The following is a 17,667-nucleotide window of genomic DNA, read 5'->3' on the forward strand; positions in this document are numbered from 1 at the left end:
ATCAACACGGCGAGGACTGGGAGTCGCTGGAGGAAGTGCGTCTTCCGCTCACTCTCAACCTCAGCCAGTGCATGCTGGAGCTCAAACAATACCAGCAAGTGGTGGAGCTCAACACCAAGCTTCTGAAGAGCCATAAAGGTAGTATTTGTTGGTGTGAAAACAAAGTTTGTGGCAGTTGGAAAGAAATAGTAAACAAAAAAAACTCATTTTGATTCAGAAATTGGAACTAAAGGTTTATTTTTTTTTCCCCATATGCTCCATCATTTGCCAACTTAAAAAATATCCAGGTTGGATGCCCGGCCCTCAGCAAACACCTGCCTTCACTGTGACAATCCTTTATCTCTCTGTTTACCAGGAAAATACGAAAGCAAACATTCACTTCTACATTCTTTTATTATTCCCCTGGCACCCACCCATGGACATCAATGTTAGAAATTAGATGTTTTCTTTTTCTCTCCTACCATGAATTATTCATAGTTGAGGCTTATTTAAAATAGCTGTTCTTCTTCTTTCCTTTTCCCATCATTTACTCCTCTCTAGCTTTTGCATTTGACTTTTTGTCTCTCTTCCATCATGCCTCTGCTATTCAATTTATCTACTTCGGCCTTGCTCTAGAAATAATTTCACAGCTTTCCAGTTTTATTCTTGCTGACCTACCAACCGTCTTGACCACCTGTTTCTTCCTATTGGCTTTATGTGTCAATTTTTTTTTTATCCTCGTTTCTCATCCTCCACAGGTAACTTTAAGGCTGTGTACCAGAGGGCACGAGCTCACTCTGCACTGTGCAATGAGGATGAAGCTCAGAGAGACTTTGCTTTGGTGGAGAAATTGGACCCAACGTTCAAACCCTTTGTACGCCAGGAGCTGAAAAAGCTGAGTGAAAGCATCCGCGCTATGCACGCCCGCCAGAGCAAGACTTACTGGGATACAACGATGGAGAAGTGGGGACCTGGTGGAAGCAAGACCAGGAGTGCAGCAAGAAAGAGGAATGTCAAATGTGCTCAGAAAGCAGCTGGAGAAAAAACAGGAGTGTTTGAGAAAACTGAAGGCAGTAAGGTTCAAGAGAGGGAAGGCTCAGAGGAACACCGCCCTGCTGAGAAAGAAGGGGATGATGCAGTAACCGAGAAAAATCCTGAAGTGAAAGCAGAGCAGAGCAATAAAGGGCCAGAGTGTGGGCGGGCAAGTGGAGAGAAGTTAGAAAATGAAAATACAGAGAGGGTCGTGGCTCCTGAAGCCGGGCCAGGTGGGCCAGATAACATTCCAGCAGATAAAAATAGCGGTCCTGCGGCGACCAGCTCAGGCAAAGATAATGTAGCGAGCAAGAGATCAGCGCGTGATAAGGGCAAAAAGAAGGTCAAATGCCAATCAAGTGGTGCACCGAACCCAAGCAGAACAAGCAGAGGGAGCAAGGCCTCTGGTGGTAAGACAGGCAAAAGTGGCTCATTCAAAACAGACCAATGATTTGACATTGTGTTGTGTGGAGTCAAAAGTCACAATTAAAGAGTAGTCACCAAGATGAGGATAGTAATGTAGCTAGAAGCAGAAAGAAACAGCAGGTACAAATGCAAATGTAAGCAGAAAAAATAATACAAACAACAAGTATTTGGCCCCATTGTGAGTTAAATTATAACTTTCAATTCTCAAAGGGATCACTGCAGTTGCATCAAAAGCACAGGCAGACAAAGAGTTTGCCAAATACAAAGTTTTATTTCTGTACACAAAGAGTAGAAAGCAGCCAGTAACCCACTTGTTTTTGTTACAGTAAAAAGCCTTTCTCCAGAAAACTTATTATACAGATTAAAAACTTCAGAGAAAAGACAGTGAGAGGAGTTGGAGATCTGGACAAAAACAGAAAAATCAAAACTTTAAAACAACAGTGAAGAATGAGGTATATTAATGGTGAGTTTAAAAAAAAAGAGATAAACTTCAGTTAACCAGTAAGATGTGAGAGTGAATATATATGTCTATATGTGTGTGATCAACATCTTGTTTAAGGTTAGGTGATTCATCGCCCTGTTCTATATTGGGGGACATAAACAAGTCCTTCTTACACGGTCAGACGGATTGTGATGAATATAGTGGACACAATGATTGGGGTTGTTAGTCTGTTGGCCAACTACATGCAGTAACAGCAGTCTGAACAATGAAAGCCATGTTCTTTAGAGTGACTTGCCTCTGTGGAGAGCCTTTATCTTCAATCACACAGCTTCAGTAATGCCACTGTGTTATTGTGAGTGTGAAGGGGGGTAACATAGGGCGCCTACAGCAGAATAGAAGTTTGTTCATGGATCAGACGCGAGATGATCAAAGAGATGAGACTCATTGTGTGTCTGAATCATCAGTGCAGGGGTGCAGGGAATGGTGATGTAACCATCATATAGCCAGTTCTTGTATACATAGTTATCAACCATCTCTATATGATCTTGTAATAAGCATGACAAAAGTTGACATATGAGGAACATCTCCCTTCTTTTTCCCAAGCTGTCACTGCTAAATCATTTTGCAGAATCACTTCCAGGAATATGGAGACACTGTGCGTAACGGGTAATCACCATTGTGTAATGAGATGCGTAAATACCCATTGATAAATGACTAGGTATAAACACTGCTTGTCATGGCTTTTTATTTATTTAGTTTTGTCTCCCATGAGCTGAGCTGTTTGTTTTTCTTCTGACTTGTGAGTGCTCAGACAAAATAAATTCTCAAGCGATGACGATGCACAGAAAGAATTCATTATTAATAGTGACTACCTTCAACAGCGAAATGGTAACAGGCGTCAGTGGAGGTGAAAGTGGAAAAACTGAAGGGTTTTTTTTTGGGAACAAGGCACCCTCTCTTGCTTCCCTTAAGGCTATTAGCATTTGTAATATGAACGGCATATCAACCATCTATCAACCAAACCGGAGCAACTGTATCCTTGGAATTAGTTACCTTAGCAACAGTGTTAACACTAACAGGCAGCAAGTGCTGAGGAGGATGGTGTCAAACATGAGTGTTGTGTGCCTGGAGCAGGAGTCCGTAATGAGTGCAGCACATGGGTTTCAAACTCATATATATGAGGTCAGAGAGCCTTTTTGTCCAGTTAAAGCTGCAGTCTGCAACTCTTTTTCAAGCATAATGCCTGGAACTGTCCGGGGATTCTGAAAGTAGTACATTAAATACCCCAATACAAAAAAAAAAATGAGTTCTCTAGGTCCCCTATATGTCCCGCTAGGTCCCTCCAAAGCCAGCAGGTTTGTTTACAAAATTGCAGACCGGACCGGTAAAAGGTAACCAATCAGGTTACGAGCTGGGCTCTGCTGCCTGTCAATCACCGATTGTGCACGCGCGATACAAGGTAGGCTCGTCCCCACGCTTATTTATCTGGACTATTGAACTTCATTACGGGCTAGTCTACTTACTGTGTCTTCCATGATCGCAAATGACAGGTGAGTTGATGAATGAGGAGTTGTGTAGGCGCATCTGGCGTGCACGTCTACGTGCACGAGTTCTCATGTGTTTTGAAGGGGCGGGACAGGAAGTTGAATAACTTTTTATTTTTCGGTTAAAAAATAAGCATTTCTTGCATTTTGCGACTACGGAGGTCACCGTTTTCAACTTCAAGCGTTCTGATAGATCATGTAAACTCTTAAAATGCCAAAAAGTAGGACTTTACGTATGACAACAACAAATCTTGCAGACTGCAGCTTTAAGGGTGAATTCTTTAAGCGTATATCTCTGTCAATTCTGTTAGAATTAGGCAGTACGAGTACAGAGGAATAATCAAAGCTAGGGCTTCATTGTTTCAGGCAAATTCTAGCCCTGCTTCATGAAATTTCACTGTGGCAGGCACATCGAAGTGGCTCTCTCCAGCCTTCTGGCAATAAATGCATTCTTTTTTTGTTTGTTTATTTGTTTATTTTTGTTTTTTTCTACCATCCCCCCACGTCTTTCAAATCTACTCCCTCCAAGCATGCCCAGCATCACGGGTCCACTCAGCGCCCTATTTTACTAGTTTCAACTCATGGATGTTCCGGAACTTCCGATCAACACAGAGACAGAGACATAAACATCTGATGCTACCTCATTTCCTGAATGTAAAAGTTAATGAAAAAAGAAAGTTCAGAAAAACTTACTTTTGTCCTATATGTATTCAGTTTGGTTTTAAGGCATTAATGGACTGTGCTATGTTTAGAACAAAAGTCACTATATGACCGTTACAAGATGAGGCCAAACCCACAACACATCCGTTGCTGAAAGCAATTAAGGAAGCATTAGCAAGGGAAATGACACATGCTGAGCCTAAAGCTATCATTTCTTTAAAATCAACATGGAATGAAGGTATTATTATGGATGATGGCGGTAAGGGATTGTGTTATGTTTGTGAGCTTTATTCACCCCCTGGAGTGTCTGGAATTGGCCTAGCAGAGAGCAGGAGAGCTTCAGCCTGGAGCTCCTTCTGTCTATTGCTTTGCACACAGCAGGAGAACAATAAGATCCCAGGGTGGAGGCCTGCATGCTGATATTTATCGGCATCCATTTCTTCAACAAAACACAATTCCAGTGACAATATAAACAGGCTCAAAAGTGGGAACTTGTCTCATTCCTTTAAGAGATCAACTGAATCTTCATTTTTCCCAAAGTGTGAGGAGTGCGTGTCTTTGTGATGCAGCACAATTTGTTATTGATCAGGCAGGGGGAGATTTGGGTATTTGTGCATAATGCACAAAGAATGGGCTGTAAATAGAAAGTATGTATAGCAGCATACGTGTGTGTTTGTGCATGTGAAGGGCTCACTCAGGAGAGGCGAGCATAAGTACGACAAGCAGTTTGACAAGATTAACGGAACACGATGTGTGCATACAGAGATGCTGTGCTAGCGGGCACTTTGGCTGTCTTAAATAAATCATGGATTTAACTGATGATGCTTCATTCTCACAAACTAAACAAACTCTTGTGGGTGCTGTCAACTCCAATTTGCACCAAGTAGCCACATGAAATCTGTCATCCAAGCTTTGATCCAAAGGCTCAAAACTAAAAAATAACAACCACGATAAAACATTCAAGGAGAGGGAAAACACAAACACTGAAGACACCAGCATTTTGACACAACAAGGGAAAACCCTTCCTTTTTATCTTGCATTCTTGTAAAGTTCTTCTTATGGAAGGTCCAATTTGTGCTTTGGACTGATATGAAGCTTCACACCTCTGAAAGACTACTCAGATACTGGTAAGCACAGTGTCTTACCATGTCTTGGCTGAGCTTTTTTTTTTCTCACTTTTGGCTCTCCCTGCTCTGCTGCTAACAATAGTTTCCTTTGGCTGGTTAACATGGTGTTACTGAAGTTATGAAGCACAGCCTGGCCAAAAGGACATCAATGCGAGCCTTTAGCAGTTTGCATGAAAAAGGCTTTTAGTGCGCGGAGGTTGAGAGGAGGGTTAGCTCTGAGGATCATAGCTGCTGCAGTGGTCACAGGGCCCAGTGTGTGGTGGCTTGACCTCAGCCACCTGGAGTTCCTCCCTCTGTTTTCAGGCATCCTTTCAGGCCTTCATTCTGCTCCTCTCGGACCACTCAGGGTTAGATGTGTGAGGTGGTGCCTGAAATGAGGAAATAGAAGAAATGGGGGGAAAAGGACAAGTGCTTTCAAATTTAGTAACACAAGCAAAAGACTAAGAACATTTTTTTGGCTACCACAAAGCAGACTATAATTATGATAATCCCTTTTTTTTTGTTCAAGTTACAAGCTTTGGATTGCCAAGCAAATTACATTTTAAATGCAGTGGGGCAGCTTATTGAGACTGTGACAGTGATGCTCTCTGTCTTTCTGTGCTACAGTCCATGTGTCACTCTTATCTTCCTCCCTCTCTCTGCCATTTAATCTCCCCGTATCTCCCCCCAAATATTGATCCGCAGCAGTACATATTTGCTCTCCTCTCCATCTCTCACATTCCCGAGGGCCACCGAGGAGGAAAGTCTCTGAAGTGCGACGTGCTGCAGCAGCAACGAACAGTGCAGCCACAAAGAACTCACCCGGTTCTGAAGGGAAGACGTTTCTCAGCTGCTCAATGACCTCCTGGAGTTGCAGCACCGTATCCTGCTCATGATCCAGATAATCTCCTGACACGCACACACAGAAGGTTCACCCCATCAGGAATGGTTAATACAAGGATGTGAAGAGAGGGTGTTTAGTTACACATTTAATATGCATGCATGTGTCAAACCCACATCTAAGCCTGGCTGCATGTCACTGACCTGCTGCTTCAGTGTCAGTAGTCTCCCTGCTGGCCGGCTCCCCGTGGTGACCCCCTCTAGACACAGGTGAGGACAGTGTTGACGGTTCTGATCCATTGGCCTCGGAATCATCTTTGGGCTGTATTTAGAGAAGATTTATGATCATTCAGTCCCAATAACTGCCCGTATCCATCATGTTTCCGACGTTAGAGTCATTGAGCCTTTTGCGGGGTAATGAATATGATGTCTAATGGCAATCAGCCAGCACTTCTCAAATGGCACCTTTGAGCAGAACTATTAAGAAAAGCATTTTTTTAATAAAGGCTGCAACAGATCACTGTCTGTGATTTGTGTTTTAATATGCAGATAAAAACAAAGGGAATATCACCGCGAACAGCAGCACTGCAGGAAAACTCTGACAAAGATGGAAGAAGGCTTCAGATCACAATCAAAGATGCATAATGTAACGTAGAATCTTCTGTATTGTTTTTAGCAACACTACAGAAATACTCTAGAGGTGATTCATTTCAGTGGCTGTAGTGACCGGGACAGATTCATACATTTCATAGAGATTCAAAAGATTTTATTTTCTGAGGAAATGAAGCTGTGCTTTGTTCCAGCAAAGAAAGAACTCAAATAGCATTTTTTTTTCACGCAAGATTATAGTATGTAACACCACCTCTCTTTTCTATTCACTCTCAGTTTCCAAGTCACATACTTAAAGACGCAGCTGTCCTCCTTTCTCAGTCTCTTTGTCGTCTTCATACCTTTGCTTTGTCCTCATTCGGTGACCTGAATCTGTAGTTTAGTAACTCCAGGTGTTAATAATTTACATCTTGTCATAAACGTAACTATATCAGTCAGCTTTCACTCTCCTGGCCTTCTCTTTGTTACACCTCTCTTTTATACCGCTGAGCATCCTTTAAAGTGTAGTCCAGTGTGTTTCACTTAATCTTTCTTTACTGTACTTCTTTGTTTTCCCAGGCCCTTTTTCACATGTACCACTGTTGCCTTTTGTGGTTGTAGGAATGCGTTTGAAGGACTGTTCCAAGAAATAAAGCCCATACAGACATACCAGAGCTCTTTAAAGCAGCAGAAACTGCTAAAGAACATGGTAGTGGCAACAGGGATTGATATTTCTTTCTACTTTATGTCAGTGCTCCAATTCTCTACTTACAAATACAAATACCTCACATAACTAACTAAATAGTACTAAAAATTGTTCAACAATGATATGTAAGCCTTGTATGGAATTCCTCGGGACAAGCTCAAATGCCTTCCTAAAGTTCAGTTTGATGAACTATCAGCCACTAATAAAACAGCTACTTCTACTAATGTTCACACAAAGACGAAACACTACCAAAAATCTCTTACTCAATAATAATTTATCACTGTTTAGTTATCATCCGTCGATGTGAACAGCTTTGTAAAAGTCTCACTTTTACTGTCACCGTCCTGTTTTAGTTCTAAAACATAAGCAATAATTAAAGTAAAAGTGCACGAAAAATAAACTTAAGGTCCCAAAAATACTCAGTAGGGAGTAAACTCGTCTACCGTATTGGTGTATATTCAGTTAGTCATTATTACTGATGGATTAGGCTGAGGTTAACATTTATCTACAGTGAATCTTCCTCAATCACTTTAATTTATGAATTCTCAGTAGCTTGTCAGAAAGCATCTTGGACAGAGCAGCTGTAGAAAAACAGAATGTGATCTGTTTGCTCATGTCCAATAAACTCATTGTCACAATACATAAGAAATATATCTACAAACAAAATCCAGTGATGTTTTCAGGTAAGTAAATATATGTATACTTAATATGTGTATAAGTATAAGAATGTCAATTTCAGTTAAAATAAAGCAGCTCTTTCTGAGGAATTTCTGTGGAAGAGATAGCAAACTCACACAGTTCATTGCATCTAAAAAATCTACATAGATATTAGTGCCATATTGTTTTTTCAGGGAGGAAATAGCGAGGGAGTAACAAAAGATCAAGCTTGACCTATTATCACAATTCAGAACATTATTGTGTGTTTTTTAGTGACTATAAGTGACTATACTTGTTAATAATCAAATTCGCCAAAGTTCTCTCTGCAATCTAGTGGATTAGAAGCAGACACAAAAACAGCACCTGAAAAATCCTTGCTAAGTAAACTCCCTCATCACCAGGCCTCTCTCAGTGTGCAGCACTCCACCTGTAGCAGAAGCTCTCTGAGCCTGCGCAGCTGCGACTCCAGCTGCTTGTTGTGGTCCTCCAGGATCTGCATGCGGGTCTCCAGACGCGTTTTGTGTTGCCGAAGGACCCGGGCCTCGGCCAGGAGCTCTTCATCTTGCGGCCCTCCTGCTGTGGGTGACCCCAGGCAGCCCTCTCCAGCCTCAGTCAGCATGGGAACCAAAGTCGCTTCTTCATGCTTCCACTTCAGCCGCCTGTACTCGCCTTGAAGCACCCTGAGGACCCACAGCGGAGGACAGGTGGAAGAAATATTAAAGCCAACTTCGTAGGTGCAGCAAACAAAACACAGAAATGTAAATGTACATAATTTATGTGTCCATGAATTATTGAATTAGAATAATTTCACTTTATCTGCAAATATCAACACATTACACAGTGCAGCAAGGTGCTAATGTGTTGTTGACAGCTAACCTCATGGATAATGATCACCTTCATATTTTAGAACAGCTATTATAATCATCGTCTCGTATCTCTTTTGTTAATGTGACATTATGCTGTGCTATGAAGAGATGCTCTATGTAAGTGTGCATGAACTGATGATGCACTGTGGATTTGGCTTCTGGAAAGTCACAACTCCGAGCGTGCTTGTTCAAAGATAGAAGTTGTTTTCAACTTCTGTGTACATCAGATAAATTAATCAAAACCTCTTTGATGCTTCATGAACGATGCATGATGAAATTTTACAATTGCTTTATTTCATTATGTTTGCTTCTGTCATGGACTATGTTTTAGATCATGTTTGGGTTTTAGATCATGTTTTATTTTAGTTCTTAGTTAGATCATGTTTTAGGTTCAGGTTGTGTTTAGTTTCATGTCATGCCACCCTCTCCTGCCCTGCCATCAGCCTCACGTCCCTCACCTGTGTTTTCCCCTTCAGCTGCACTCAATCCTTAATCACCCTCCACAGTATTTAGTTTCCTTTCATTCCTTGTGAGATCCTTCCCTGTCACCATCCATGCTACGCCACGCCACAGATAAGTCACAGATAAGTTTCCATGCTATGCCAAGTGTTTTGTTATACATTTTTCCACAGTTCAGGTTTTTCTATCCGGCTCAGCCGCGCTTTCTTTTGATACTTTGTTTTGTAAAATAAATCAAGTTTGCTTTTGAATATCCGTGTCCTTCTCACACCTACACAACTGACAGCTTCTTGCTAAAGTGTCTTTTACAGAAAAGTTCATTGTTGTTTTGTGTGTGTTTACTGTTTGAAAATAAATACATGAAAGCCTATATAGTACTGGACACCTTTTCCTGAGAGTCTTTCTTATTTCAGCAGGACAATATCATACCACATTCTGGATGCATTATAACCGGATTATTACAACCAGAGAGGCACCAAACTGTTGGATATCTGAAATTCAATTTCAAGCAATGAGAAACCGTTTTTTTTTCTTCAAAACTACAACAATTTGTCTCCTGAGTATTCAAGCTGTTACAGATTTGTTGAAATAAGAGATGATGCAACACAGCGGTAAACATGGTCCCAACAGCTGAAACATTGAAAATGTGCATCATTTTTTTTTTTTTCAAAAATGCAATACAACTATTCAGTTTCAACATTTGTCTTTGTACTGGATTCATTTGAATAAGATGATGAGCAAATGGTTGCATAGTTTTATTTACATGTGTCCCAACAGACATGGAGCTGATTTTTTTTTTCGTCTTGAACATGATTTACAAATGGGGACTCTGGAACAGAACTAACTTATCTGTCTCTGTACAAGATTTGAAAACATCATCACAAAATTAAATCATGAAATCTGATAGTTATTTCATATTGTTACAATATCAATAGAAATTTAGAAAAAACAATATTGTGTTAGACTAATTGATCTTTATTTCATGAGTTTTTGTTTTATTGAATTATACCCAAAATTTGTATAAAAAGCAATAAGAATTCAATAATGTTTTGATTCTTCTTTTTTTTTTTTAGCAAGTTTAAAATCAGGATTTCATATGTGTGTTATCAGCACAATATTGATATTTCATACTTTTGATATCATGATATTGTCACTACAGTTGCATAAGAACATCTTATAAAGCTTGTATATTAATTATATATATATATATAAGTATTCTGAATTTCATAAATTTGATAAGTTCTGCTCCTATAGATGCTTGCATTGATTTGTTGTTCAGAAACAAGCCACGTGAACGCCACAGAAAAAAAAGGATGCAAACAGAGGCCATGATTGTCATTATTAGGGACAAAAGAGCAGACTATCAGGAGACGTGGAAAGAAAAAACTAGGTCAAGGTTTCAGACACCTAAAGGGCACAAGCGTATGCGTGTATATGTAGCGGCATTTTGCTAAGGGTCCGGAAAGGTCACAGGAAAAGTGGAGACGAGAAAATTATTCATATGAATCATTTGCATAAAAAAATGCCTCTGGTAACCAATTAAGTGGACAGGAGGAAACAAATTTGCTTCATTTATGGAAAATGTCTGAGCCTTGAGCAAATTAAAATAAATTCAAACAGTAACATCTTATGTTTCAGACATACTTTGAACTTGTATTGAACCAACTATGATGAGCTCTTCATTTCTCCTCTGCAGGATATAGACTAACTGTCAAACTGAAACATGATTCACAAGCAGTTTCATGATATCGCTCTATTTTACAGACTTAACTGCCGGCTAAGCATTCGGAAAATGTTTCTCTTTTTTTTTCTCCAGTAGACTGTTCAAACGGAGTTTTAGAGTGTGAGCGTGTTTACTCTCAGCAGGAGGTTTTTCAAATGGCAGCAGACATACTGAGAAGTGTGTAAAATCTCTAGATAAACACATACAAGATACATTGTCTACATCCCTCCCTAAACCAAACTTTTATGTACCTGCTGTGAGCTTTATCTCGAATCTTGATCTACACCTCAATCGAATGTATAAGCAAACAAAGGCAAACAAACTTCTGAACGCTTTTAATTTTTTGGATGTGATGGAGATAGTTTTTAATGTATGCTGTAGCAACATTGCCAACTGATGTTGCACAAAGATTATTTTTACATGAAAACAAGCATTTGAGAAATTAAGAATGTTACCAGACTCAATGCTTTATTTCTTACTTTTTCCCACATTTTTCCCCGGCTACAGACCTGTTCTCGTTCTCCAGGCGGGCCAGGGTCCGTTGGAGCTGCTCCTTGTCCTGGTGCTCCAGGTGAGCTAGCAGCATATGCTGCCCACAGGGGGAGTCATGGTCCGGGGCTGGGCTGGAGTGACGCAGGAGGTACTGATCTTCATCCCTGAGTCCCCCACACAGGAGACAGCACACTGAGCCACCAGCACACAGCCACCAGCAGCACAAAGCAGAGCCACAGCATGGCAGAGCATAAAAGCCGACACAAGACGAGCAGGACGAGGACAGGTGTTACAGGATGAGACGTAACGAAACAAGACAGGACACAGCAGGAATGGGATACGGTGACACTGCCAGGTTCACATTCCAACTACTAAATGCTGTGTAATAACCTTGGTTCACCAGACCATTAACCCACTTGTGATTATTGAATCTGGAGAGAGAACACAATACACTGCCAAAAATAATAAACACTTCTTTGACATTGGAATAAAAACGCTAATGTGGAGATCTATGATAGCAGACCTCGGGCTGTTTAAACATTGAATGGATGTTTGGCAATTATTTCAATGGAAAGACAGTCGTTTGTCCATTTATCTGTGGCAATAATACTTTTGCCTACATAGAAAAAATATTTTATTGGTATAAAGTTAAAAGGGTGTTACAGGCTTTGTATTTTAATGCCAAATTATACATCACAGTGGTGATAATGAGCCTTGTTAAGACAAAATCCAACTTAGTTGCAGCATCCTTTCAGATACAATAAAATCAGTTTTTAAACAGGGCCCACTTCAGCAAAAATGCATTGGTGGGTCAAAGACTAGTATTCTACAGTAAGTTTTTGAACATCTTATTTTGTTGGCAAGTCATTTTCCTCCTGCTCAGAAGATATTTGAAAATAATTTTAAACAGGGACTCAAAATGGTCTTTCTGAATTTTATCAGTTTTTACTGCATATTTTATTCAAATATTCAGAGAGCTGCTTTTTCATTTTGGATATAATTACAGCAGCATGAAAAAGTTTGGTCATTTTTTCTTACAAGAGTGGAAGAAAAAAGATATCTGCAAGAATTAAATTAAAGATGAAACAACCTTTATCAAGATTGGTGTGTTATTTTTACTTTGTATAATTTAGAGTAAAAGAAATAAAAGGAACACCATGAAAAAGCTTAGACACCCTAGTAGATTTGAGCTCCGACTACGTTCTACATGGTTAATTAAACATTTAGCTTGTTAAGGCTTTGGTTTATTCACATTCCCGAACACTGACTCTTGAAACCTTGTCCCTACAATCAACTGCCATGAGCTCCTCTAACACGTGCCTAGCACAAGAATAAAATATTTGACATTCACAAAGCATGAAAAGGCTAAAAGAAGATAATGAAGCTTGTGTGGGTGTCTTCGGATTGTAATGTAATTAAGAAACGGCAGTTAACAAGCTGAGGTCTGAAAGAGCAAGCAAAAACTCTTGTTTAACTGTGAAGTAATAACGCAAAGTACAATCGCTGCCTTCAACAAGGAATCATCAGTAAAAAAATCATCCATGTGTTGTCGCCGTAAGATTCGGTAAGTGTGCAAATAAAGATCCAAAAAAGTCTGATGCATTTTGGAAACAACGGGGCTCTGCACTGCTAAAGCTAAAATACACATTTTAGGTCATATCGAGCAGAAACTAGACGGAAAAAGATGACAAATTACATGAAAAGAAAACTCATCTTCTAATGTTCAGCTCAGTCAACAGATTTACTTTGACCCGTGTTGCCACCAGTGGAACGAGGAACGTTTCACTTGCAGAAGAAAGATCACTTATCCTGCTAGATTGTCAGATCGCTAATGTCAGCAAATTTTATAAGCATACATTACCATGTCAGTAAAAATGCCGAGTATGAAAAGATAACGTTCCCACAACAGATCTTAAACGCACCTCAAAATCTACATTGGACGCCCTCAGTGTGACACATGCTGAAGGTTTTGCTGTGGATCTTTCAGTTCTCGAAACTAAACATCTAAAGTATGTGGGTAGGTCCCAAAAGAGCCGTGCATGCAAGACAACCCGAGAATCTCACGGAACAAGAGGAAGAATAAAAGTCCCCCAAACAAGAACTGAAAGACTCTTATCTGGCTGTAAAAAGTGCTTATAAGCTGTGATACTTGCTAAAGGGGAGTGTTTCTAAGATCTGAACATGCAGGGTTGCTGATCTTTCGCTTGAGGCCAGTTTCCTTTTCTGTTATTCTGTCAAGCTATGAACTTGCTTTACAAAAGAAAAACAAAAAAAGGCGTTTCATCTTTAAATTCTTGCCTTTTAAGCAAATGGGCCGTCTGATTATGAAGGAATATCTGCAGTTTCCAACCAAATCGGCTTACAATATAGATAAAACCCACAATCATAAAAAGATTAGGATAGTATGGAGAATGCAAATTTGAAAAAAGAAAGTGATTCTTGCATTTACTTTAACATTTACTTATTGTAGACTGTATCAACCTAAGCTGTTTAATCTCTTTTATCTCGTCCATTACGCTTTATTTGCTAATGGGTCAGCTTTAGCTCAGGAGGTTGAGTAGAACTGAATCCCCGGTTAATCGTGCAAATATTAGTTCTGAATGAACTGATACTGATAACAGTAAAGAGATCTGCAGCTTAGCAACTCAATTTGATCTCAATGTAACACAATCACTTTCAGCAAAAATTCAAAAAAATATTGTAAAGTCGCAGCCAAAACAAAAACACTTGTTACTTCTTATAACATCATTGAGTTATTTTTGACTGACAGCTCATTGACTTAAGGTTTAAATCATTTTCCTGTGTGCTACTTGCCAATAAGTATGGTGAACTCTGAGCAATGTACACAGGTGGAGGGTGAAGGCTGTGCACACAGACAGCATGGTTCAGAACATAAAACAGTATGATGCCAAGCAAAACAGCAGCTGGAGGCACAGATAGCACAGCAGCATGTACAGTGCCATGCGGCACAAAAAAGGGAGCATTCACAGACACCGAAACGGTTTGCAGAATAAGAGCAACCGGATACAAGGGCACAAGAGCAGAGTCCAACACTGCTACTCATACAGGGTAGAGGTGGAATGCCATGCATACAAACACACTCAGGAGCAGAAGTATACACAGATAAACATGCAAATACCAAAATACAAAATGCTATATACTCTCTGTAAATGCATGGATAGATACAAATATTTGTGATAAAGGTCCATCCAAGCATCACTCAAGCAGCATGCACATGGCAACAAAGATTTTGAGAGCAGGCTTGGGAAGCACAGATGTCAGTGTCAAAAACTGTTGTGCTGTCACAAAGTATTATAATTTTATCTCAGCCTGAAAACTAGCTCTTATGTGGTGTCAATCACAGCCTTCTCTCAGAGCACTAACGCATTAAAACTCATCTGAAAAGAAACAATGGGCACACTTCACACAGCACACACGGAGAAACACACCTGGAGAGCTAAAGGACCAAACAACATTTTGTGCTGGGCTGCTGGTTGTGCAGCCTCGACTTTAAAGTGCAACACAAGAGGAAAACCATCTCACAGGATGGAATGTTTGACAGCCTCTTTCACATCAAAACATCCTAATTCCTGTCACTGCTGTACCCCCTCAGCCAGCTTCTACAGAGATAAACACACTTTGTATCCTATCTAACAGCCACAGACCTTAATCGCAGCAGGCATGTGGATAATGAAGGGGGAGGTTACGCACGCTGCTCTCTGTGGGTCATTCTCATTATGTGGCTGATTATTTATGTGATTACCCAATCGTTTTTTAACGCTCAAACATGCATGTACAAGCCTGAGCGCACACATAAACACAGAAACAGTCAATGTCTCAGGGGGAAAGAGTACACACACAAAGCACTAGTTGTATTCAGGGGGGTTGTTGTGTGGGGGTGGTAGCATACTCACAGGCTTTCATCAGGAGACAGACTATCCGTGAAGAATGAACAATTCTGGCTCTCCATTTCTGCCAATCTGTACATTTACACATATATGCAAAGGACACCATGTCAAACATTCACACACATTCCAGCATTTATATACAAACAGAGGAGAAACACAGGAGAGTAGGTGAGTCAAAACAAAGCTAATAGAAAACCAAAAGTCATCAATAGCATCGCGCACTTGGGAAATATGTTACCACAAAGCTTAATGTTACAGCAAACAATCCCAACAGTTCAGCTTTTAGGCAGCATGGATAAGACCTCCCGACTTCCAGCAACTGTAGCTGTAGCTGTCCACAAACATCTGACAAACAAGACTGCAGAATGGCAGAAATTCTTCTTGGCTTAGAGTACAATCTATAAAATGTCCACAAGGAGAGAGGATAAAACTGTACTGTACACTGTCTGCCAGCACACAGGAAATAAAAAGCCTTTTAGAAATGTGCTGCTGCCGGACAGCAGCTGTAGTGAGAGACTGCGAGGAGGCAAGGCGGCTTCTCAGGACCAAGGACAGCGCTTCCAGCTGTGCAGCGTTGACTGACAGCTGAGATGCTCTTGTGGTTGTAAGTGTGCTTCATTAGAAAACTCCAGGTTTCTTAACTTCTGATGACTTCTGATGATAAGAAAACTCAGATAAATTCAGATCAATGTGGAAAAGTGACAACATTTTGGAAAGTTAAATTCTTTTTTTTTTAAATACTGAGGAAATTTAGAGATTTGTCTCAAAACTTCCATTAACAAATAATTGTTACAAATGTGGGAAAAGACAGCAAACAGTTTATTTCTAAATTATAGAGTTATCATTTATCATCCACGTAGCAAAATGCCCTCCAGGTATACCTCTTATATCATGGCGACACACTGTGCTCCTTTTCATTTAGGAGATGCCAGAAGTTCCAGATTGGACCTCTAACTGAAATTTCCCAAGAATGATGAGATGAACAAACGATGGGCCGATTTAGTTGTACTGCTGATGTCCAAAGATTATGCGTATCTTAAAGCACTTGAGTCTCTGGAGTTACTACTGTAGACATTAACAAGACTCTCCTCTCTGTTTTGACTAATTTTTAACTATTATTTTATGGCTTTTGTAAAATTTTAAACTTATAAAAAGGCAAATGAGTTGAGGCTCAGTGCTGTCATTCATTAATCACATCAGGAGAGTTTGGATCCATACCCTCATTTTTTTCTTAAGGATCTCTTAGTTAAAGATACTGAGCTCCCGTTGATTGTTATGGCCACAGAGCTTTGTATGGTACTTTGTTGCTGTTTGTGCCTGTTTATCAGATTTTGTATTAATTTGGTGATTGTTGTTACATGGCTAATGTACTAATTGATCAATTAAGTAGAAGGTACTGTCGTTAGTGCTTTTCTAGTCATTTCCAATGCTTATTTTGTTTTTGTGCATTTGTGTGTGTAGGCATATCAAAGTCATTACTACCAAGATCACAGGTTTTGGCCAATTCAAAGTAATGCATAAAACAACATTAGAAATAATAGATGCAATAGCTCCAAATGTAACTTCAAAAATCCAAAGAAAAAAAAAACGTTCTTCATCTGTATCTGGATCCTCTGCAAACATGTATAAACTCCACTTGGATGCGTATGGTTATGAATTCTCTGGGACCTCTTTAAAGGACACAAGGGAAAATGTGGTCAAATTCTAAGCAGATGTACTCTTTAAATGGTTGCATTAAAGGGAAAGGGTTAGTCAGAAAGTTTAATTAAATCACAGCAGCACATGATCAGAGGGTAGGTTTCTCCCTCAAGCATGGTAATTAACCAACCCACTGATGCAGATGTAAACACACATGTGCGACATGAAAGCAGTCTCAAGCCTTTGCAGCAGTATTTCTTGTACACAGCAACACACTCCATGCTGCATCATCTTCTGCACAGTGTTGTCAGCCAAAGGAGTGAGGGATGTATAGGCTGTTTGGAGCGTCCATGCCACATCCCATTTCTTTCCATTTTCCAATAAGACCATAACACTGAGAAACTTGGGATTCATCCACATCCTGTAACAGCAGCCCGGGCCTGTGAACCTAACTGCTCGTAATTCAATCTGTGACACTATTCATCAGAAAGGCTCAGCAGACCTCGAGACTCAGTCAGGGACTGCAGCAAACGAGAAAGGAAAGGCCAGAAGTAATGGAAAATAGTAGTCTGTGCGGGAGTGGCTTTGCACAGATGTGTGT

General features: G+C 40.1%; 1 protein-coding gene across 1 annotated transcript in view; it reads right to left on the minus strand.

Annotated features, from left to right (window-relative positions):
* Positions 1-1,693: 1,693 nt before the first annotated feature.
* The window catches only part of drp2 (dystrophin related protein 2), a 111,204-nt gene continuing 95,230 nt past the window's right edge, over positions 1,694-17,667 (minus strand). Inside the window, exons 19-24 of the mRNA XM_075481699.1 lie at positions 15,435-15,500; positions 11,538-11,684; positions 8,408-8,660; positions 6,234-6,351; positions 6,012-6,098; positions 1,694-5,578 (exon numbers count right to left, since the gene is read on the minus strand). Of these exons, the coding sequence (XP_075337814.1) occupies positions 5,559-5,578; positions 6,012-6,098; positions 6,234-6,351; positions 8,408-8,660; positions 11,538-11,684; positions 15,435-15,500 (691 nt within the window). The 3' untranslated portion in view covers positions 1,694-5,558. The remainder of the gene's footprint in view (positions 5,579-6,011; positions 6,099-6,233; positions 6,352-8,407; positions 8,661-11,537; positions 11,685-15,434; positions 15,501-17,667) is intronic.

Source organism: Odontesthes bonariensis, chromosome 13, assembly GCF_027942865.1.
Source record: "Odontesthes bonariensis isolate fOdoBon6 chromosome 13, fOdoBon6.hap1, whole genome shotgun sequence".
Classification (NCBI taxonomy): Eukaryota; Metazoa; Chordata; class Actinopteri; order Atheriniformes; family Atherinopsidae; genus Odontesthes; species Odontesthes bonariensis.